The sequence below is a fragment of the Psittacula echo genome (assembly GCF_963264785.1).
Source record: "Psittacula echo genome assembly, chromosome: 8".
Taxonomy (NCBI): Eukaryota; Metazoa; Chordata; class Aves; order Psittaciformes; family Psittacidae; genus Psittacula; species Psittacula echo.
The window spans coordinates 4,058,938-4,082,050 of NC_137744.1; the positions used below are offsets into that span (position 1 = coordinate 4,058,938).

Here is a 23,113-nt window from a genome sequence, read left to right on the forward strand (position 1 = left end):
TTTAGGTCAGTGTCCACATCACAAAACACAACGTTAATTGGGTGCTGAGACAGATAGGCAGATGTCAGGTAGGATGTGTGATCATTTGCAGGTCACAGCTGCAAGGAGCCTGCTTAGGTCTGAATCGAATCACTTTGACAAGAGATATGGGTGCTGAACTTAGCAGAAGGAGCTTCCATTTTTGACTTGCATTGAATCATTCAAGTGTTCACAATGCAAAGATCAAACTGCAGTCTAGTACTCCCTAAATAAGGCTTATCTGCACCAAACATGCCCATTACATTTATTGCTGTCAAGCAGATATAGAAGACCTTAGTTGTCAGGGAATGCTTCTAATTTAAATGTTAGCAGCTGTTATCACTTCAGAGTGGCAAATTTTATGCTTTTGCCTAAAAGCCTGCACTTGGTAAATTAAAGCATTTTGTAAAAGCTGGATTCTGTCTGCAACAGCTTTCACATATTGAGAAGGGAATGCAAGAGACAGCTTATGGTGAATAATGTTAGTGGGGGTGAAGAAACACACAGATAAAACACATGTTGCCAAGTGCCGTGGGCTGAGCAGATTTTTTCCTTTCAAGAAGCCAAACTTTCCCCAAAGCACTTGGTGTCCTTAAGCCCCAGAGTACCCTCATGGTGCAAAAGGGCTCTGAATGCTCTCCAGCTGGAGACCGGTAACGAGTGGTGTCCCTCAGGGATTGGTGTTGGGACCGGTCTTGTTCAACATCTTTGTTGGTGACATGGACAGTGGGATTGAGTGCGCCCTCAGCAAGTTTGCCAATGACACCAAGCTGTGTGGTTCGGTTGATACGCCGGAGGGAAGGGGTGCATCCAGAGGGACCTCGACACGCTTGTGAGGTGGGCTGATGCCAACCTTATAAAGTTTAACCATGCCAAGTGCAAGGTCCTACACCTGGGTCGGAGCAATCCCAGGCACAGCTACAGGTTGGGCAGAGAAGAGATTCAGAGCAGCCCTGCAGAGAAGGACTTGGGGGTGTTGGTTGATGAGAAAATGAACATGAGCGGGCTGCAGTGTGCGCTCGCAGCCCAGAAAGCAACCGTATCCTGGGCTGCATCAAGAGCAGCGTGACCAGCAGGTCGAAGGAGGTGATCCTGCCCCTCTACTCTGCTCTCGTGAGACCTCACTTGGAGCATTGTGTGCAGTTCTGGTGTCCTCAACATAAAAAGGACATGGAACTGTTGGAACAAGTCCAGAGGAGGCCACGAGGATGATCAGGGGACTGGAGCACCTCCCGTATGAAGATAGGCTGAGAAAGTTGGGGCTGTTCAGCCTGGAGAAGAGAAGCTGCGTGGAGACCTCAGAGCAGCCTTCCAGTATCTGAAGGGGGCCTACAAGGATGCTGGGGATGGACTATTCATCAGGGACTGTAGTGATAGAACAAGGGGTAACGGGTTCAAACTGAAACAGGGGAAGTTTAGATTGGATATAAGGAAGAAATTCTTTACTGTGAGGGTGGTGAGGTACTGGAATGGGTTGCCCAGGGAGGTTGTGAATGCTCCATCCCTGGCGGTGTTCAAGGCCAGGTTGGATGAGGCCTTGGGTGGCATGGTTTAGTGTGAGGTGTCCCTGCCCATGGCAGGTGGGTTGGAACTGGATGGTCTTAAAGTCCTTTCCAACCCTAAATATTCTATGATTCTATGCCTTTGACAGTAAATATGGTCTGGAGTATTGCTTCCACCAGTGGCTGCAGTTGCGGCAATGACGTTGGAGCTGGCCTGGGTGAGTGCAGGTGAGGAGGCACAGTGCTGGTTCTCAGTGGCCACTGACCTCCTCGCACTGGGCACTGCAGCAGGATGCCACTGCTTGGCATGTCTGGAAGTGCCAAAGCCCACCTGCCTGTCCCTCTCTTCAGATGCAGTCTACTGAAGGGTTATTGCGATGACATTAAGCTGTTCTGCACAGCGAACAGCCCCTAAATTAAATACATTTGTTATTTCGAATTAGCTTCTGTCAGAATTACAGAGCTGATTTATTTAATTCATTACAGGTGTATTCACTCCATGATGGCTAAACGTGGTTTATTTATCATGTCTTATTAAGTCCACAGAATGCCTTGTGAGATTTCTGTGCCTGTTCATCTCACATTTTCTAAATCACAAAAGCAGTGCTAGTCACTCTAAATGAAGATGAATGTAGAGTCCTCAGTGCATTAAAGCAAATATAAAAAAAAGTTCCCAGATTATGGTATTCAAGAAGTGTCCAATTTCTTGCTTATAACACACCTTTTCAGTGAAAGAGAAAAAGCCCAGGGGTTGATATGTAGCTCTTATTGTTTCTGTTATTTATCAAACCTGTATTTAAAACAGAGAAGTGTAAACTCTTAGCTTCTCTAGGGAACAGGACTCTTTCGAAAAGCTGCCTGATACTGCAAGCACATTGAATGAATTTTGCCTCATGTGGACTTGGGAATTTCAGCTGTTGAATTTTCTTCCTCTGAATAAGGCTTAAGCACTGAAACTTCCTGTCGGCTCCAGCTGCTTTCAACTCTGAATGGGAGAGACCTTTTCTTTTCAAGCCAGAAATCTCTTTATTGCACCAGCAGACCTTGGTTTAGGTTTTTGTGTAACTTGTGTCCTCCCTCCTCCCTGTGGTGCGATCCCATGCAGACCTCAGCCTGGAAAGACAGGGGATGCTCTTGAAGGCACAGCTGGTTTCTCTGCAGGTTGCTCTGTACATCTCCTTCACGTGTTCTGAAGAAGAAATGGCTCAAAAGTAGGAGCAGCTTCAGAGCAATACTGTTTCTGAAGCAGAACCTTTCCCCTGGGAGGCCCATGCTTGGCACCAGCAATGGAGCTCAGGGAAGGACAGACAGAGACGCAGACAAAAAAGCTGAAAATTGCACCCTTAGAGTGTGATGGGAACTTTCACATTAGGAAAACTTTTAATGTAATGGCCTTGTATTCTCAGTATTTCTCTTATGCCCTCTTATGAGGTCTTTACATACCTCATAAATATGAAATATAACAACCTGCAGGGACCTGTAAGGACAATTTCATTCGGCTTTGCAAGCTCAAAACTCCAGTAATGAAAGCATTTTCTTTGCATCTTCATGGGAGCAGACAGGGACCGTCATTTTAATATGTATTCCTACTTAGACTGCGGTAACAGAGCCTGGGGAGAAAGACTCCATGACTGTTATGATTTGGCTCATCATTAAGTTCTGTCCAGTAATGAAGATGTATCATGTCTTTACAAGCCATTTCTTTAAAATTAGTTTATATTAAGGTGTAAGAGTGAGCAGCCTTGACCCTTGACACTTTTACAGACTCTATAATGGAATTATATGATGAATTACCTGATTTATCTTTGCCAGACAGGAAAAAGTGCCTGCAGGCAAGTACTGGGAAGCTACTATGAATACACGAAGTGCAGAGGTTCATGCCTAACAGCCGACTTGGCCTCCCTGAGCACAGGCAATGCAGTCTGTGCTTTTGTTCAAAAGATCATGCTGCTCCTAATCTGGTTTTAATGTTCCCAGGTGGAATGAAATCCCTAAGGGCTTAGGAATTTCAGATCCAGACTCAGCTCTCTCCTAACAGACAGTTAGCTGCACTGGTGAGGAGGGAGTTTGTGTTTAAAAATGCACATGTCCTAATCCCAGGTAGATTTACAGAGTCAGGGACAGGAACTGAGTCAGATTACGGATGTTGACAACATGTGTTTTGTGACTAGCATCTAGCGACAATGCTGGGAAATTTTAACTGAGAAATCGAACTTATTCTTGTCCTACCTGTCAAATTTTGATGAAACGTATGTAATTTTTCTAAAATAAGTGCTTTCATTCTTTAGTATGTAGATTTACTAGACTCCTGACCAAACAAAGATCTTAATTTTTACCTGGTTTCTTTGGCTCTCATCGACACTTAGTCTACATTCATCTCAGTCCAGATTTCAGCAATCTGACATTTCTTTTTGACACAGAAAGCGTAAAAACTTAAAATGCTAAATCATCTTATGAAAATGAAAAATGAAAAAAAGATTATGACTCAAGTAGTGTCAAAGTGAGAAAACAAAAGATCTTCCATAGGAGCAAAGGTTCACTCTGCACAATTCAAATTGATGTGCTCGAAAAGGTACATTTCTCCTGTTCTTTCCCTGTTTGACTTAGAGGAGCCAGCACAAATGTTAAGTTACAATACATGCAGAACACTGAAGTCTGTTAGAAGCAGCTCAGAACGTTTACAAGTTGCTAATAACTGCAGCAAACCAGCATGTGACTGCTTAAGTGTTTGAACCTTTGACAGAATATATCAGTTTTGCCAAGAATGCTGTAGTATAGACTGGTGTGCCTTTAGCAAGAGGGGCATTTCACACCACTCAGGTTTATCCACCTAAAAGCTGTTCTGCCAGGTCATCCTTCGAATACACGACCAAGAAATGAATGGGAACTCTGGCAAATAAGCACATCCAGCGTAGGAGCCCAAGGATGAAGCCCTGCATGTTCCCACAGCCTCTGTGCAGAGATGCTGATGGGTGCTTACCCACCCTGGGGCTGCTCAATGCAGGCTCCCCATTGCACTGGGGCTGCAGCAATGCCATGTGTGTCACATAGGGCACGTGAGTGCATATACACATATATACACATGGTGGCATTCACCAACCAAGCCATTAGCAGCAATTTCTGAGAGCCTGTGTCTCTGGAAGACGTGCAGCCATTTCTCCTTTGGTAGCAAGGAGTTCTGCTTCTGACCTTCTGCATGCCACAGCCCTCCACCTCAATGGCTGTGATGTCCTCCAAATAAAAGCCTGACTGAGGTGATTAGTGTCCTTATACAGCAGAAACTATGAAGATGAGGATGAAATGGCCCACTAGCCAGTTCATGCCTGGCTCAGCCCCTGCACAGGGTGCAGGTATGGGACATCTGTGGGCTGGGAGAAAAGAGGGGTCTGGGGATGCTAAGAAAGGGCTTAGAAGTCTGGTACAAAACATGGCAAAAGACATTCTGTGTTGCCAAACAACTGCTGAGATACCAAGTCTGTCAAAAACGAGACGAAGTTGACATTTGTCTCCAATCCTGTATGCAAACCTGCCTGGTCCCTGCTCAGCCCCTCTGCCTGCTCAGCACCTGGTGCTGCCAGACGCCCCCCGCTGTGAGCATGGGGGCCTACTGCAGGAAGACAGCACAGAAAGCTCTTCACATCTGCATTTCTGAGCTTGGAGCCTGCACTGCAAATGACTGCAAAGGAAGGAAAGGTGAAGACAAGGGATTTGCATCCAGATTGCTGCTCTTTGCTGTGGCTCTCTCTGCCATCCTGGCTCAGTGCACAGGGACTCTCCAGACACACAGCAGCACCCTGAAAATTCTGTTCTCATTTTCAGGTTTCATTTCACTTTTTTACACTGTTGTCCATGCCACAGGAGAGCAAGAAGGGGACAGTGTCAGGCACAAAGCTGGGAGAAACCCTCAGATGCCCTCTGTTAACTCTGCAACAGAGAGAAAGAAAGATGCTGCAAATTAGTAAAGATGCTTCACCCCATGTAGCTGTTGTGCTGGGTGCACAGAAAGGAGGAGGAGAGAAGAGATGAGGAAGATGAGGGCACATCCTCATTCTCTCTATTTTGCTGCTCTGCTACATCTGCACATGTTTGCAGAGAGATCTGTACATCTCTCCCATCGTTTATGTGTGTGGTTGTGATACACCTCAGGATAAACGAGGAAGAAATACGCTATTGGCTATTTCCTACGCGGTGTGTCATCTGGCAGGCAGTATATATCACAGGGAAAGCAGGGACCACTTAGTCTCTCAGCAAAGCTGCTTCAGTGTATATAGCTCAGAGATACTTTGACGATGGAAAGAAAAGGGAAAAGCAGCCCTTGCTTTTCTGATTCTGACAAGCTCTAAAAATACCTGACAGATGGAGGACTATGTGGAAAACAAACCAAGTGGATTTCCAAGAAGTTGTTGTGGGACAGAAGCAGAACAGTGTCCAGAAAGGAAATATTAACTAGGATTTCTTCCTGGGTGCAGAGAAGAAAGTGTTGGGAATCTCTGATATTTCAGCATCTGAGTCAGCTTCTGTACATAGGACATACGGGACTGAAAAACGACAGCAGCTGGAGAGTTCCTGAAACAAAGCTCACATGCAATCAGCACAGGAACAAGGACCCGTTTATCCACTCTTATATGCAGTTTGCAACCACAGGGCAGATTTTTAAGATGCAAGGGTGTGTGTGCCCTCCTGCAACCCCTGACTTTAGCACCTGAGCTGCCAGTAAGAAGGGCAGGAGGAACGAGCAGCCTGCCCAGGGACACAGGCAGTGCTGGAGCTTTGCTTCCCAAGCCATGAGCAGGCACACGTGGTTCCCACTGCAGTATATCTCCAAGCCCTTCTGGAGAGCAGAGAATCACAACGCAACCAACTTCTTCTCTGCACTGTATGGCTTTCCTAACAAATCTTTCTTCCACAGTGACTTGGACCTGGAGGACTTAGGGGACTTTGGCAGTGGGACCCGATACGAGGGTGAGTCCCAGAGCCGGACAGTGAAGGCGCTGCTGATTCTAGCCTACTCTGTGATCATCTGCATCTCACTCTTTGGCAACATCCTGGTGTGCCACGTGGTGATCAAGAACAAAAGGATGCACTCAGCCACCAGCCTCTTCATCGTCAACCTGGCCGTTGCCGACGTGATGATCACCATTCTGAACACCCCCTTCACGCTGGTGAGCATTTGGCTTGTCTCTGCTTCGGTGGTGTCTGTGTGTGCCTGCCAGCTGTGTGCATGTATATTGAATGGGCCAGGAACAGGCTAATAGGCAGAGTTTCTTTTTGTCCCCCTCTATTTTTCCTCTTGGACAAGCTGCTGTCTTGTCCTCTGCTCCCCACCACCCCTTGCAGCAGGCAGAGTTCAGTGGTCAGAGCTGGGACACTTGTGCTCCCTCCTCATGTCATTTCTCTTCAGCTCTCTTCCCTCTTCCCAGGACAGTGCCAAGGCACAGGTGTCAAAGTGCTATCTGTCTTTTAATGGGGAAGGAAGCAGGGACAATTTTGACACTACAAAGTCCAACTAACTGCCAATTTCCTATGGAAATGATGCAGAAGAGGTCAGTCTTTGTGAAGATGATTGTAGGGGAAACTACTGGGTCTGTGCTGAGCTGTGTCAGCTTGACATGCCTCTCACTGGGGCACTATGAACTGCTTTTTGCAGCTGATTGTGCTTTGCTTATTTCAGATACTAAGTAATATAAGACATAAAAAACTATTAAAATAACGAGGTGGGAAGAGTTAAACGGATCCATTACTTGCCCCACTGTCACAAGCTATAAACAATGAGTAAGTAGGACTCTGTGTGTAGCTGAATTTGACACAGCCCTCTGATTCAAAAGCATCTCAAGTACTCCTGCTTCAGTCCTTGCACAAAGCCGTGCCCACAGAGTTCTGCCTTCCAAAAGCAGCTCCTGAATTGCCAGTTTGAATTCACCTGTTCTTAAAATGATCCTGTTTCTTTGACAGGGTTTTTCCTCCTTGCTCTGGCAGGATTTGCATCCCGCAGTCTATTCAGGGGAATGTAGTGCCCTCTCGTGTGTTTGCATGAGTCACACATTAGGCACAAGTAATTAAATAACTGTAATCTCTTGGGAAGGAGCTTTACAACAACTTCAAAGAAACAGTATTTTGCTACACATTCAGTGACAGAGTCATTACTACTGGAGTTGTCTCTATAGGGAAATTAATTGGATTAATTGAAAACAGACTAGCTACTTGACTAAATTTCTGTGTGGACAGATGTTTTGTAGTAAATGTGCTTTATTTCAAAGTGGCTTCATTTCCTTCCAGAATGAGCTACATTAATTTGGAATAAACATGGTCAGGAATAATAAGGGGGTGAGAGAACAACTGTTATCTGGAATAATGTCTCCTGCAGAAAATCCACAATAAGTAGCACCCTCTGGGAACTCGTAGGAAATTCTACGCTGCCCTTGCCACTGCAGGCTCATTGCCCCGCTCCCCTCCCAAGAGTGGCTGGATTTCATGCCTGGGTGGAGGTGGCTCCTGTCCCTGCAGCAGTCAGATCACTGAGGGCAGCCCAGCTGTGATGTGTGAGTTGCTTTTTGAACTGGAGGGGAAAATTTTTGTCTGTCTGTGTAACTAAATTGACACCTCTGAAACTGCTGTTGATGCATCTCACACAATGTGCTTAGAGGAGAGTTGGGCTTAGACATCACTGTGCAAGCAAGATCCTGACACCCAGCTCCATGCCCTGTTTCTGAGCGTGGCTGGTAGCTACAGGCTCCAGGAAGTGTACAGACATGGGGCAGGCAGGCAGGGATGCTCCACAGACAGGCACTCTCTCACTCGGAGGTGGTACCTTGCTATTTCAGTACCCTCAGTGATTTTTTCTTTCATGGATTTCTCTAAGTTTTGAACCCATGCAACTTTCAGCACCCACAAATTCAAATGTGCAACTATTTTTAAGAAAGCAAGCTACTGCTCCTCCCTGTGGAGCCGCATCAAGGAGCTGAGATAAATTTATACTAGATATTAGGAAGAAATTCTTCCCTGAGAGGGAAGAGGCACTAGCACAGGTTGCCCAGAGAAGCTGTGGCTGCCCTATCCCTCCAGTGTTAAAGGCCAGGTTGAATGGTGTCGTGGTTTAAGCCCAGGCCGTAAATTAGAACCACGCAGTCTACTTCCCCCCACCCTTTCTTGCCCCCGCTCCTGGAGGGATGGGGAGGAGAATCGAAAGAATGCAACTCCCACGGGTTGAGATAAGAACAGTTTAATAACTAAGGTATAACACAAATCACTGCTGCTACCACCAATAATAATAATGATAAAGGAAATAACAAGGGAAGAGAATACAATACCTCACCGACCGGTACCTTGCCCCCACCCAGCAGTGTGCCTGCCCTTCCGGGTAACTCTCCAGTTACCTCCTGGGCATGACGTGCTTTGGCTAGTTTGGGTCAGGTGTCCTGTCTCTGCTTCCTCCCGGCTTCCCCTCCTCCCTGGCAGAGCTTGAGACTCACAAAGTCCTTGGTCAGACCAAACATTGGTGTTATCAGCGCTGTTCCCAGGCCGAAAGTCAAAAACACAGTGCTGCAACAGCTACTAAGAAGGAGAAAAAGTGACTGCTACTGCTGAACCCAGGACAGATGGGGCTCGGAGCAACCTGCTCTAGTGGAAGGTGTCCCTGCCCATGGCAGGGGGTTGGAACTGGATGAGCCGTAAGGTCCCTTCCAACACAAACCATTCCAGGTTTTTCCAGACGGACGATGTTACATGTACCCATGTACACATGCACATGCAAACACACATACATAGAGCACTACTCGAGCAGATTTTATTGTGACAAATCTCACCTCTTTTTCAAAGCATCTTGCATGGTTGCTGTTTTCCCAGAAAAACTAATGCATCTACAAAGCATAAGGAAACTATGAAAGCATTTGTTCCTTTCCATACTCCTGGGAAGCCTATTTGGTGCTCTTCAGATAATGCACACTTTCTGATCCAATTTTGTCTGTTCTTCAGGTGCGGTTTGTAAGCAGTACCTGGGTTTTTGGAAGGCTGATGTGTCATGTAAGCCGGTTTGTTCAGTACTGCTCTGTTCATGTGTCTGTGCTGACCCTTGCAGCCATTGCTCTGGATCGGCATCAGGTATGTGATACACACGCTCCCTAAGTTTGCTAGAAAATAAGGCACTAAATAGTTTACCCCCCTTGAAATCCCAGTACCTGGAAACCTGGTTTGTCTTGGGAATCAAGGAATGGAGGGGAGAACTCTGCTTTTCATGGTGGTGGACAAAAACCTCATGCTTTGTTTTACAGTGAGGATGACCAACCACTGGAACAGGCTGTCCGGAGAAGTTGTGGACTCTCTGTTCTTGGAGATACTCAAAACCTGTGAGCCCTGGACAGCCTGCTCTAGCTGAACCTGCAGTGCACAGGGCATTGGACTAGGTGATCTCCAGGGATCCCTGCCCAGCTTAGCCACTCTGCCAAGGACAGCCCTGAAAACATAGCAGGAATACTGAAGTTCAAGCACCAGCAAGCCAAGGCAGAATCTCAGCATGAGTTTATGAAGAATCTTACAGTTCTTAGGCTTGCCTCACTATTTTGGGATGCCTAAGACTGGAAGCAGTGAGAACTATGTTAGCATATTCAGTTTGAGGTGAAAAATTCTTCTCTTCACCACGCCCTGTTACTTTTTGGCACATACCAACAAGGAAAACCTTACAGATTACAGTGCAAACCGAAGGGCTTCCTTGAAGTAGAGCAGTTTGTCGTGTTTGCTTAAGCTGATAAATGCTGTGCGCTGAGAGAGCAGATCCCGCAAGGCACGCTCTCAGCCAGCGAGTGTGGTGGTGCAGTCACTAAAATGTTTGTTATTGAAAAGCAACTTCACATGAGAAATGACATGGCTAGATGAAGTTCAAAATGATAACAAATTCCACTCTGGTTGTCTGGGATGGGCTCCATCTGGTATCAGAAAATTACAGAGACTGACAGAGTATAGATCATCCACTTCTGTCTTTTTTACTGAAAAAGTTTGGTAGTCTGCCCTTCCTTTGTGCAATATTGTAGCTCTTGAAAGCAAAGTGTTTTGATAATGATTCATTTTAATCAGTAGATTCTGGGTTCATTGCAAGGCATGGCTAGGTATCAAGATGTGTTTTTTTAAGGGCAAACACCATACCTACCTTTAAATTCAGTGGAGTAGGTTGCTCAGAACTTGAATTAGCTAGTATGGCCCAAGGAGATAAAAACAGAAGTAAAGATATGTCACTGAGCAAAGAGAAATCAGCGCTAGTCCTGAGAGGTACCAAAGCAGACAGGTGCTCCAGGGGAGCTGTAGAAGCTTGGTGAAATAGATACTTATAATGGGACTAGAAAAGACATGCCAAATACCAAAGATTTCCTCAGCTAAGAGATCATTTGGATGACATGAAAGGTCTATTTTTAATTATTGTTTCTTTGCCTAATCTAATCATCCATAGTGCATGTAGCACAACAGACATCTAACTGTCATGATCTCTGAAGTCAAACAGATGCGTAACACTGAGAGTGTTTCTCTGCTCAGGACGCGGGTCCAGCAGTAGCACTTAACAATTGCACAAACCCTTACATTTTCCAGATGTTGTACTCTCTGATGTCTGTAAAATGAGTTCTAACACTGCAGGGATGCAGAGCCGCCGCAGTACTTCAAACTGCATCATGATGCTCAAGAAGTGACCAAGATGTTGTCAGATAAAGTAGCCCTCCTTAGCAACAAACATGCATAGAGTACACCATGCTGTAGCCAGTGCTGCACAGAGTAAGCTGTGAATGTAAAAGGGACCAGCCTTCAAGGTTGTCAGTCCTATACTGACCAAGAATTACATTCGACCTTTGTTCTCCAGCATCTTGTCACTGTCCTGTGTGTCCACCAAATGCAAATGCTGCAAGCCCCATGGTTGCCATCTGTACTGGAGACTTTGTCTCCTAATTAGGAGACTTTCTGCATTCCCTGGAGTACAAATCAGAGCAGCCTCTTGGCTTTCAACTTGTGCCACACTTCAGGTCCATGTTGAGCACTTCTTCCTGTCCTGGGAAGCACACAGGCTGTTTGCTTCTTAGTGATCAGCAAGAAATTCTTGCTCCTGGACATGAGCAAAGCAAAGATGCATTCTTTTTTTTTCTAAAGCTTGTTGCTTGTTTTTATCAATTGAAGACGCTATAAATCCTCATGTATAAATTCTCTGCAGGTTATTATGCACCCTCTGAAGCCACGCATGTCCATGGTAAAAGGAGGAATTTGCATCATCATCATCTGGGTTATGGCCAGCTGCTTCTCACTGCCTCATGCCATTTATCAGACTTTGACAAGATTTTATATTGGGTAAGACATTTACATGGTGCTTTTTTAAATATGACATAAGCAGCTTAGTCAAAGCTCCACAGATTCTAAGGGACACATCTCTACCTGTGTTATTAAAGAAGAAAGCATGGTGACACAGAGAAGTCTCCCTTCTGTTTCACTAGGTGGTGTGTTTCGCACAGAAGGACAATGCAAATCAATGCAATTGCATTCAGGTTAGTTTGTTGTCAGCTCAGGGCTTCAGAAGAGAGGTGCTCTTTGTCATTACAGGGCACAGATGTCAATATGGATTATTTTTTTTAGTTTCTGGAGGATATGTTTAAAATATCTTCCCTGGGGCAGAAGGTCAAACTTAAAGCAATTTTTTTCATTGAAAGTGGCACCTTGTTACTGAATGGCTTCTGTACCTTTACTGAAACTTGTAAGAACATCTGAGATGTTTGTCTTCTGGGAGTTGTGTGCAGCTGGTAGTGGAACTGACAGTTCTTTCTCTCTTTGATCATCAGAAACAGAACAATACGAATGGTCTGCCTCCCCAGCTTCCCTCCTCCTGCTGATCTTTTCTGGAAGTATTTGGATTTGACTACTTTTGTGCTCCTGTATGTCCTACCCTTGCTTGTCATCTCCATCACATACACCATGGTGGCCAAGAAGCTCTGGTTGAGAAACGCCATCGGGGATCTCACTATGGAGCAATACTATGCCCATCAACGGAAAAAGAAGATGACGCTGAAGATGCTGATGGTGGTGGTGGTTGTGTTTGCAGTGTGCTGGTTCCCCCTGAACTGCTATGTGGTGTTGATCTCCTGTAGGGCCATCCACAGTAGCAACGCTCTGTACTTTGCTTTTCACTGGTTTGCCATGAGCAGCACCTGCTACAACCCCTTCATTTACTGTTGGTTGAATGAGAACTTCAGATCTGAGTTGAAGTCCCTGTTGTGCGTGTGCCGGAGAAGTAGTGCAGCCCAGAGTCATGCTCTGCAGTCCATCTCCCCCCCTTTCAGGCACGCCTGGGTTGAGAACTGCCATTGTAAAAGAGGCAGTGCCTGCCAGAAGGCAAGAGAATCCTCTCAGAGGAACTCTGCAAAGACAGATATATCTAGTGTACAGCCATTTGTGGCAGAAAACTAAAGCCTTCATCTGATGGCCAGGCAGCATTGTGTTATAATTGCAGAGACACAGGACAGAATTAGTTGGAAAGGACTGCTGGAGATCATCCAACCTTCTGCCCAAACCAAGCTAGCTTCAGCGTTTGACTGGATTGTTCAGGACCTTGTCCAGTCAGGTCTTCAGAAATCTCCAGGGAGGGACTGCCCACATGTGAGCTCCAGAATGAGGGGTGTTGAGTGAGTTTTTAATTGGAACAGTCAGCAAAAATAAAGAGAATTCTCTAACAGCACTCAAAATCTTTCATAGACTAAACAAATAAGGGGAACACACACCAACTGATGAACATTGATTTAAACTAGACAGCTGTTGATGCATATAGAAACACTATCAATTCCTTCGTTGTATTTCTTTGCAAGTTCTTCAAGACGAATAATGTTTAGAATAATGTTTATAGCCCTCTACCTTTCCCAGGTGGAAAACTGACGTTCGTTTCCTAACTGTACATGCTCTGCTAATCCTTACAGAAGCAGCACTTTCTTCTGTAAGGATCTGCAGTCTGGCAATGTTGAGCTGCCTTCAAAGAATATTATTTCCTTGAGGTCGTTGTGAAAGCTTACATTTTTGTAAAGGTCTGGCAAACTTTGCCATCATTATATATAACCTTCTTCTGGACGCTCTTGCTTCAATATAGCTCTGTTAAGATTTCCATATGGTTGTAATACAACAAGATTTGATTCACCAACGTTTTTTGGGGGCTGATAACAGCCAAATAAAATGCCTGTTTAAGGGCCCTCTGTGGGTTTTGTGTAACTTTCAGTCTGGAGAAGAGAAGGCTCAGGGAGGGGACTTTCTGCAACTACCTTAAAGGAGGATGGAGAGAGGAGGTGATTGGTCCCTTTTCCCAAGTAACAAGTGATAGGACAAGAGGAAATGGCCAGGAGAAATTTTAGACTGGATATTAGGAATGATTTCTTCACCAAAAGGATGATCAGGCATTGGAACAGGCTTCCCAGGGAAATGGTGGAATCACCGTCCCTGGAAGTGTTTAAAAAGTGTGTGCATGAGGCCCCTAGTGACATGGTTTAGTGGTGGACTTGGTGATCTTAAAGGTCTTTTCCAACCTGGTTGTTTCTGTGATTCTACAGCTTTAAACTTCTGAAAGGGAGCTACTCCCTCTCCCAAGACTATTAACAAGGGAGCATAGACTGCTGCTCCTGACAGTGTCAAAGCCATGACCAAAACTTACATTTGCATGTGTTTTGACATCTTTCAGCGTGAAAAGCCCTTTGTAAAAGCAGAGGTATGATTGCGCAGATGAGGAGTCAGCTGTGGATGTGTGCCGACTACAAATGCCATTCCATTCCCATGGATTTTGTTGTTGCTCCATGCAGTTAAATTGTTGGTCTCAGCAGCACTTCTCCTGGATGCTTCAGCCCAGACAGGAGCATGGACACTAACTTGAATTTAATTCTTATTCTCCAATAAACACTTCCATGAGTGGAACACAGCCGATTTTTTTGTGCATTTCTCCCAGGCGCTCCTGCTGGGATGCTCGGTCATCTCCTGGGGCCCCTTCCCCTTGAGGGGACCTCACTCTTCTTCCTTACCTGCTGTCAAGCAGACAGGGTAAGAAAAGTGCACCACTGGGATTGCCACATCTGTGCCACACTTTTTTGAAACTGCTCAATGGAGTCATGTTTGTTTGAAAGGAACTGATTGATAACAACAGCTATACCAAAAGAATATTTTTATTGTCATCCCTGAAAAGCCATTTCCTGTATGTCTCCTCATTTTGTCTATAATTGTGATAAGAAGAAATCTGAAGATTCACTTCTAAGGCTCTCTACCTCCCGCACACATTTCCATAAACATGTCTGGATGATAACCTAAATTTAGACTCAGTTTAGTATATTGCTATTACTGAATAATCCAGTGCTCATTGTGCACATGATAAGATTGCTGGTGCAGTAATTATTAGCTAATTGTGTAATTATTAAGCTGGTAAAACTAACAGAAATTTTACTTCTACTGTGGACTTTGTCCATTTTTTTGAAGCTTTGATCACTGACTTGAACTCAAGAATTGCTTCTTCTTGATGATTTTCTTTCCAAGAAAGGCATCAGCTCTCACAATGCCATTGTTTGCACAGAGGTTGATGTCTGGTAAGGTGAGGAAGAGTGGATCCCCTATTTTACACAGCAGAATGGGAAGTCATTGTACTTTTTTTCCTAGGAGAGCAAAATTTTCAGCTTTAGCAAGTGGAAAATCCTTGTCTGTGGCATTAGCACCAACCCTTAAACTGTCCCTAATTAATTTTCATTTTTAATTCTCCTGACCAGAAGTGAACAAGAGTAAATGGGATCTGTATTGACATTCCCCTCAGAGAAACCATGTGTACAGCTCTCCGACTGAGCACTTACATTTCTGCAGGCTGCTCACTGGCAAGGTGCTGCTCCTGGCTGTGCCAACACAAAGATAGATGTGAGAGTACCAACGGTGGGGGTACAGCATTGAGAGACCTGATGGAGCCCAGGGAAGACTGGGCTGAGGGTGGTCTGTGGGCCTGGGGATAGCACACAACACGTGCTATGTTGTGTCTCATCTCTCATCCACTGTAAATCCAAAGGTCTGGAAGACTGGAGCTGGTTTTTCAGCTGGAATGTGTCACTCTGAGGCCCTGACATCTTGCAATTCTTTATAGGATTAAGATTACCAACATGGCTCAATTATGATATTCCACAATCACACTTCATTGCTTCTGCTATCCCACTTCTGTTCATTTGCTAAATCAGAGCGGTTCGTTCCTCCTGTGGTTTGCTCTGCTTTATTCCAGCCTATTTCAGTGGGGTATGGAACCAATTTTTCAAGTGAGAAGTCCCTGCTAACTCCAACATCACAACCGACCTGCTGGAGTCTGGGGCCACTTCCGTGGGCTTTGCCTTGCTGGCTCAAAGCTCACTTAGTGCTTGTTTCCCAAAGGAAGCTTTGTGTTAAATAAGCATGAAAATACAGCAGATCTCATCTACAGAGGAGCTACCATGAAACCCAGAGCTGAAATACAAATAATTAATGACTGCTGCTGCATCAGAGCCACTGAGGCCACAGAAGCCAGCATCATTACATGGGACAATGAGTTTCAGAATGTTGCCAGAACGTTTTCTGGAACACTTCTACTAAAGGACAATAGTAATGAAGTTTTCTTGTAGCCTGTTGAGACACCGCTTTCTTCTGCATCCGTTGTCCCTGCTTCAGACTAGTGTTTGAGCGTCATTTTAAGTTTTCAGCTGGGCCCAGCTGTTTGGGTTTCGGGTGGAGGGAAGTCACTGCGGTGCCGGCGGACACCGAGACACATCCACGGGCAGGGCGAGTGCGTTGTAAAGGGACGCCCGATCCCGAACCGCACCGACCTTGCCCCGACAGCTCCGCCGCAGCCGTGTGCCCCGAGGGGGCGCCAGGGGGCGCTGCGTCCCGACATGCGCTGGAAACGCGGCGGTCCTCCCGCCCGCCCGCCCGCCCTGGACCGGCTCCCAAGCTGCTGCGGCCGTGGGGAGCAGGCGGAAGGCGTCAGACGTGCTTTTTCTCCCAAAACCTCACCAAACTGCGGGTTTTCTGTAGTGTTCCAGCAGGACGAGATCTCAGAGAGTCTGCAAAATCATACCAAAACGTTAACTCGAGACTTGAGAAATACAGCACGAACTTGGGCATTGATTTGGAGAGCTATAGTCATCTGCAGTACAAGATGAGGTAGTTGGCAAGAGATTACTTGTGTGTGTCTCTGGAGGTTCACCTGCAAATCCAGAAAAGCCAGGTCCTGATAAACCAGTCAACCGCCCTTTCCCAGGGATGTACCTCAGTTTAAATCATAGAATCACAGAATAGTTAGGGGTGGAAAGGACCTTAAGCTCATCCAGCTCCAACCCCCGTGTCATGGGCAGGGACATTTCTCACTACACTAGGTTGCTCAAGGCCCTCTCCAGCCTGCTCTTGACCACTTGCAGGGATGGAGCATCCACACCTTCCTTGGGCAGCCTGTGCCAGTGCCTCACCATACGGGAAAGAATTTCTTCCTTATATCTAACATAATCTCCCCTGTAAGTTTGAGCCCATTGCCCCTTGTCCTATCGCTACATTCCCTGATGAAGTCTCTCTCCAGCATCCTTTTAGCCCCCTTTAAACACTGGAAGCTGCTCTGAGGTCTCCACGCAGCCTTCTCTTCTCCAGGCTGAACAGCCCCAACTTTCTCAGCCTGTCTCCGTACGGGAGGTGCTCCAGTCCCCTGATCATCCTCGTGGCCTCCTCTGGCCTTGCTCCAGCAGCTCCATGTCCTTCTTATGTAGAGGACATCAGAAAAAAAAATAATCCTGCCTTGCTGATGCCAGTGCTGTGGTGCTGGAGCTTTGCCTGCCATCGAGGCAGAGATGGGCCTCAGACACAATAAACATCTGAGAAGTTCTGTATCTAAGTTAAAAGAACACAATAAAATAAGTAAGATAAGGTTTTAGCCTGACTTGAGTTTCTAATGCATCCCAGCTGGGCAATGACACCGAGTCCCAGGTTCCCAGAAGAGCACAGATGGACAAAGGAAGCCGAGCAGTGATGTTCAGAACACCTCATGGGCAGATCTTCACCAGCCAGCCCAACTGAGGGCACATTGGCAGACCTTTTGTACTCACAACCATAGAAAACAGTCACTAGAAAACTTTAACTTCCTGGACCTGTGCTGAATGCTAAGTTAGCAAAAGAGTTCCTTATTATTATGCTGCTTTTTACAAGGAACCTGTGGGCAGAGGCAATGTGACTCACTAAAAACACTGGGATAAAAAGGCACTCTGCTAAAGAACAAACAAAGAATCTGCGAGTAAACTGCACTGAGTGCCACCATCACGTTTTTGCTGAGCCTCAGGACATAGCAGGGTCCTCTTCAGTAAGCTTTTTGTTATTCAAACTACTATGAATAGGTCTTGATGGCTGAATTGAAATCGTCAGTCAGCACAGGCAGTAGCCAAACGCCACTGATACACCACACTTGAAACTTTGGACTGTTCCAAAAATGACAAGGTAGGTAGCAGACTTCCAGTGAAGTTGAAGCAAATGTTGATGGTATCAGTTTTCCTCCTCCGACATAATGTTCCTCCTTTACAGCTTATGGTTCGTTAGTAATAACATTGCACCTAAATATGCACAAAAGCCCACAATTGGAAGACACTTGCCCCAGGGAAGTTAAAAGAGATAAATCCAACATATATTTTTCCCTGTAATTAACATGTAAGTAACATCTTCCAGAGTTTCATCACCACTCCAGAGGATGTTTTGTGCCATCTTTTTTCTCCATTTCTTCTCATGAGTGGGCATCCTGGTTTTCCTTCACTCTTTTCCAGAGTCCTCTACATTAGTCTCAAAATCACAAGACTTGTTATTTTAAAATGGGAAGAGGAATGTATGCAAGGTTCGTTTCCATCAGCTGACAAAAGCCTCACGTGTCTAGGCTGAAATTGCTCTTCCCAAAGCTGGAAAACTTCCATCCCAGGGTGAGCAGTGAGGTGCAACTTGTGCAGCCACCTAATCTTGAGGCTGGAGAAAACCTTGACAAGGCCCTGAATCCTCCTGAGCTTTGAGATCCTGTAAGGGAGCACCTCAAAAGAGGCATCAGGGTCTCTAATTCAAACAAAAGCTGATGATGCTCCTGAGCGGATCAGACCATGCTGAGGTCTGTGGGACCTGTGACAGTGAGCTGACTGTCACACGCTGGCTCTCTCCCTTGCCACAGCCAGTCAGGAGCATGGTGTTCATGTCTGTCCCCTCTGGGCTAGAGCTGCCTGGTGCTAGCAGGCAGTGAAGGACTCCCAGGTCATCTCCTCTCCCTCCCAGGGTTGGCAAAGCTGTCGCCATCCACAGCCGTGTGCCTTCTGAAAGCCTCCTCCAGCAGGGACTGGGCATCGCGGCTGCTTGGAGACCCAGGGCTGCTCTGCCTATCACCAGCCTTGCTGCAGGACTGCTGCCTGGGCACAACCAACCTGCTGCTCACTCACATGTATCTTGGAAGAAAGCATGAGCACAGGATAGGGGAAAGAGATGAAGGCAAAACATGCTGTAAGTCTCTGCCCAGGTTACAGCAGGGAGAGGGAAACAGGCTCGGAGAAGGCTTGGCTCTCCCCACGACTCAACTTCATATTACCCTGTAAGGGAAGCAGAGCTGGCTCCCACTCTAAAACTTTACTCACTTCCCCACTTTGCTTTTTTCCCTTGTCACATCAATCCAAATCTCATTTTCTCATCACTGCTTTAGCATCTGAAAGTTGAAGACATAATATTCAGTCAGCTCTCTAAAATTAATGTCTTGGTAGAGCTTTTCTGAATGAGTAGGGTAGCTCAAACCCACACTTCACTAACACCTACTCACCTCCAGTATTGTGAGTAATTACTTCATATTTACAAAGGTTCTGTGAATTTTAAGTGATGAATATTGCTATTACTTGTAATTTCTCCTCTTTCTTCTACCTCTACACAGCTCTACACAGCTCCTGCTGTGTTTAGCAACAAGAGTCAGGGTCAGACGCTCCCTTCTGGAGAGTTGTGAGCGCCTGAACACAAAAGCCCTGCATGGCAAAAAGGCATGGCCCAGTGTGTGCGGACAGGTGGCAGAATCAGACCAGAAACAGATTACTGTAAATCATTACTTGTTTCTACAGCTCTCAGGAATGGAACAAAACATTTCCTTGGCTGTGTATCTGAATCAATATAGCCTTTGCTGCAGCCTGTTGTGCCACAGCTAAACATGTGATGCACTTGATGCTGTGCAGCAGGTTGGGGTGATGGGACCAGGCCCCCTGTGTCCAGCCAGCATCCTGTGGGCTGCTGCTGCACCTACCATCCACAGGCCACATCACCTCTGCCCTTGGGCTGCCCAGAGCTGAGACCCACTGGGGACAACCTGCCAGCAAGTACGTACTTAATACCTGTGTATGAATATCCATAATATTGGCCATGTTATTACCTGCATCATATTGCCCTAATTTTTGTGCCTCCAGGGTACTTCTTGAGTTTCTGGATGTGAGATCAAGTTTTTCTGTTAATCTTTTGGGAGAGTGCTTCCTTCTTGTTACATGAGCGCAAGTGGGAAGAAGGTTTTGTCATGTCATTTAGAATGAAAAGCCTCAAAGCTTTCAACTAAAGTGTGTTGTAAAAGCAAACCATAACAATTTCCATTACGTATTTCTTCCTTTCTTCTCTTTTTTCTAATTTTGTTATTTTAGATAGAAATAACAGTGAGAAGCATTATTAAAGATGCTTTGAATCTGACGTCATCGCGAGTTGGAGTGATACTCCTGACAGCTGTTTTATCACATGTTGCCAGCTCCTGCTTTCAAGAGTAATACAATACAGCATTTGTACTTACTCAGAAAGGTCATCAAAAGTTAGAAGCTGATAAATCCAGGAAAATATCAGCTGAACAATATTATTCACAACCACTTACCCAGGCTGTGCTTATTGTGTTTGGAGAGATGCTTCATGGCTCAGAGGCTAAAGCCAGGGCTTTATAGGAGGGACCAACTCTACCAGCATTGCTCCTCTTATCCTCTCTCTAATGCACTCCAGAGTTAAAGTGATCACCCCCAAAGATTTTTGTCCTGTCTTAGATGATGCTTATTAGAGTGCCCTGCATGTTGCCTAAACATACAGAAACACTTCCTGCAGTTCAGCAGGCTTAACCATGCCATCTAGCCTGGGGAAAGCACGGTATCACCACTGTCAGGACAGATAGCAATGAATTAGATGGCTAAAGAGGGCTCATTGCTTTAAAAAAAAACAGGATTGTTTTTCTCTTTTCTTTTCTTTTCTTTTCTTTTCTTTTCTTTTCTTTTCTTTTCTTTTCTTTTCTCTTTTCTTTTCTTTTCTTTTCTTTTCTTTTCTTTTCTTTTCTTTTCTTTTCTTTTCTTTTCTTTTCTTTTCTTTTCTTTTCTTTTTTCCCCTAATTATAAGACGGCCTTCAGGTTACAAAATGCTGGCCACTGATGGGGGTGTCACAGTTGGCTGTGGATTCTGTTGAATGACACGAGAAAAGAAATCAAACTTTGTCGAAATCAATGACCCTGGCAAACGTGACGGTGGTGATCTCCTTCAGGTGTCAGCTGTGCATGTCCCCTGAGCAAGCTGAAGCTCATCACCTTATCACCCAGCTTTTTTGGCTCTGGTTCTTCAGCATCCTACTCTTCTCCCACTACTCCCAGCAGATGCTTGGATTATCACATCCGTCTCCTGGAGAAGGGTGAGCTTGTGGCCACAAAATGGCTTACTTTGGGGTTTTTTTTATTATGCCTCTTTCTTAATTTCCTGAGTTGATCTCCTGCCCTGCAGGACAAATAATGGCAAACTTGCCTTAAGAAATTTAGGGGAGTCGAGATTAAGATGTTAAGGCAGATTCTGCCATGTCTTCTTGTTATGACTCGTACCAAAATGTATCTTTGGGGAATATCCTTGATTTAGATAAAGCCAGGCACTGTGAAGTGTAAGTCCAGGCAGAATTGGCTAACAGAAGCTCAAGGACTGTTTGCCTTTCCTCATATCTCCAAGAACAGGTTTCAGATCCGTTCCCCGGGGCTTCTTCTTGGTGTTGCAGGTGTGCTTTGGTTTCTTGCTCTGCCTGCTAGGAGTTGGCCTCCACCCTGGGGCTGGCTGTTATGTCTGGAAGTTGACATCATAATATTGATTCAGTTGTGGTTCCTCTTTTGGATGAAAAAAGACCCTCAAGTCCTGCTCCAGAGTGTCTGTTCTCTCCTGGAAGATTGTTTTCCAGTCACCATTCTGGTTAAATAGTTTTGCCTTTATTTTCTGAATCTGACTGAGCTTTCTGGCAGCAGTTACCCAAGCAAGGTACCTATCAATGTGCCGTTTGTGATATTTTCAGTCTAGGAAACTCTCATGATATTCTGATGTCCCTGGTAATTAGGAGGGGGTGTGTGTAAATGATGGTTCAATTCTTTTGCGATCTGAGATTTTTAGATGAGCTAAATCATCTCATTCTTTCATATCATAACACATATCTGTCTATTAAACCACTTGATGCTTTTGTGTCTTTCTGAAGAGACAGGCACCCCGGATGTCAATTTGGCCTTTCCAGTCAGGTTCTGTTGAGCAGGAGAAACCTGCGTCCCTGTAAAGCCCATCATGTTTGTGTTGGGCTCTTCACAGGCATGGTGCACTTGAGTCCTCAAACCAGTGTGCTTACAGGGGTGCTGTCATCTGTGTTGTGCAGCCAAATAAACTTCGAGCTTTACCCTGGAGTAAATATGCTGGGAGCTCTGGGCACGTCTGGGAATGAGGGAATGTAATCATGACCTTGGGGGCAGCCCAACAGCTTTGCTGTATCTCAGGTGGCAGAAGGAACTTGTCCTGATCTCTTGCCCCACACTGATGTGGATGCTGTCATCCGCCTGCTTGTTCTTCTACTAGGGTTAGCAAGCTTCACCCTGCACTGCCAAAGACTTTAAAATGCAGAAAACTCTATTTTTGTTCGCTGTGTGAAAGATGTTTGTTTGGGTTTTTTATAAAGAAATAAAAGTTAAACTACGAGCTGTCATTGTTCCTCTGCTACTGTATCGTAACAGGAGCAGAGAATCCGGGCAGTGTTGTTCTTGAAAAGGCCAAACATCTGCCAGAGCAGCAAGCCCCATCATTTCATGAGCTCTTTTAAACCAGGGCTGAATACCTCCTGGTGCTCTGAATAAAGTTTGCAGCAGCATCAGTCTTTGGTTCCATGGTGTCAGGCAGTGTGGTTGTCTCTTCTTTGCCTCTGAAATTAGTAAAATTAGACCACAAATAAATTTCATCTGAGATCTTGAGAGACTGGATCACATCTTGGCAGTTGTTGCAGTTACCACCCTTCCATGATGCCTTGCGAGTTAGAATAAATATTCACTGAGCTGGTACTTCTGGGACTGTTTTCTGCTTTGTCATACCCAGAGGCTCTTCACTGGTATTGCTCAGTTTACTTTAGAGATAATCACAGAATCTCTGTTCCTAGAAACTGAGGCATGAAATCCAAACTATGTGCCAGGAACTTGTTCCTCTGTAGCTTCATCTGCTGTCACGATGTGTTTAACTGATACTCCTCGTCAGTAAATCACAGCTTGTGGAGAGCAGAAGAGCTACAGACTCATGGTCAAACTGGTGAGCTCACTTAAGTGGAG

At 45.5% G+C, this 23,113-nt stretch overlaps 2 protein-coding genes across 2 annotated transcripts in view; both read left to right on the plus strand.

The window, feature by feature from the left end:
* The window catches only part of HEPH (hephaestin), a 52,592-nt gene extending 46,024 nt beyond the window's left edge, over positions 1 to 6,568 (plus strand). Inside the window, exon 20 of the mRNA XM_080624503.1 lies at positions 6,430 to 6,568. Within this exon, the coding sequence (XP_080480629.1) occupies positions 6,430 to 6,452 (23 nt within the window). The 3' untranslated portion in view covers positions 6,453 to 6,568. The remainder of the gene's footprint in view (positions 1 to 6,429) is intronic.
* LOC308224514 (G-protein coupled receptor 83-like) lies at positions 6,305 to 12,961 on the plus strand (the record flags this gene model as incomplete). Its single annotated transcript, XM_080624508.1, has 4 exons — positions 6,305 to 6,682; positions 9,492 to 9,617; positions 11,704 to 11,837; positions 12,323 to 12,961. 4 exons carry the CDS (start codon positions 6,305 to 6,307, stop codon positions 12,945 to 12,947), a joined length of 1,263 nt encoding a protein of 420 aa, XP_080480634.1. The 3' UTR covers positions 12,948 to 12,961.
* Positions 12,962 to 23,113: the final 10,152 nt, after the last annotated feature.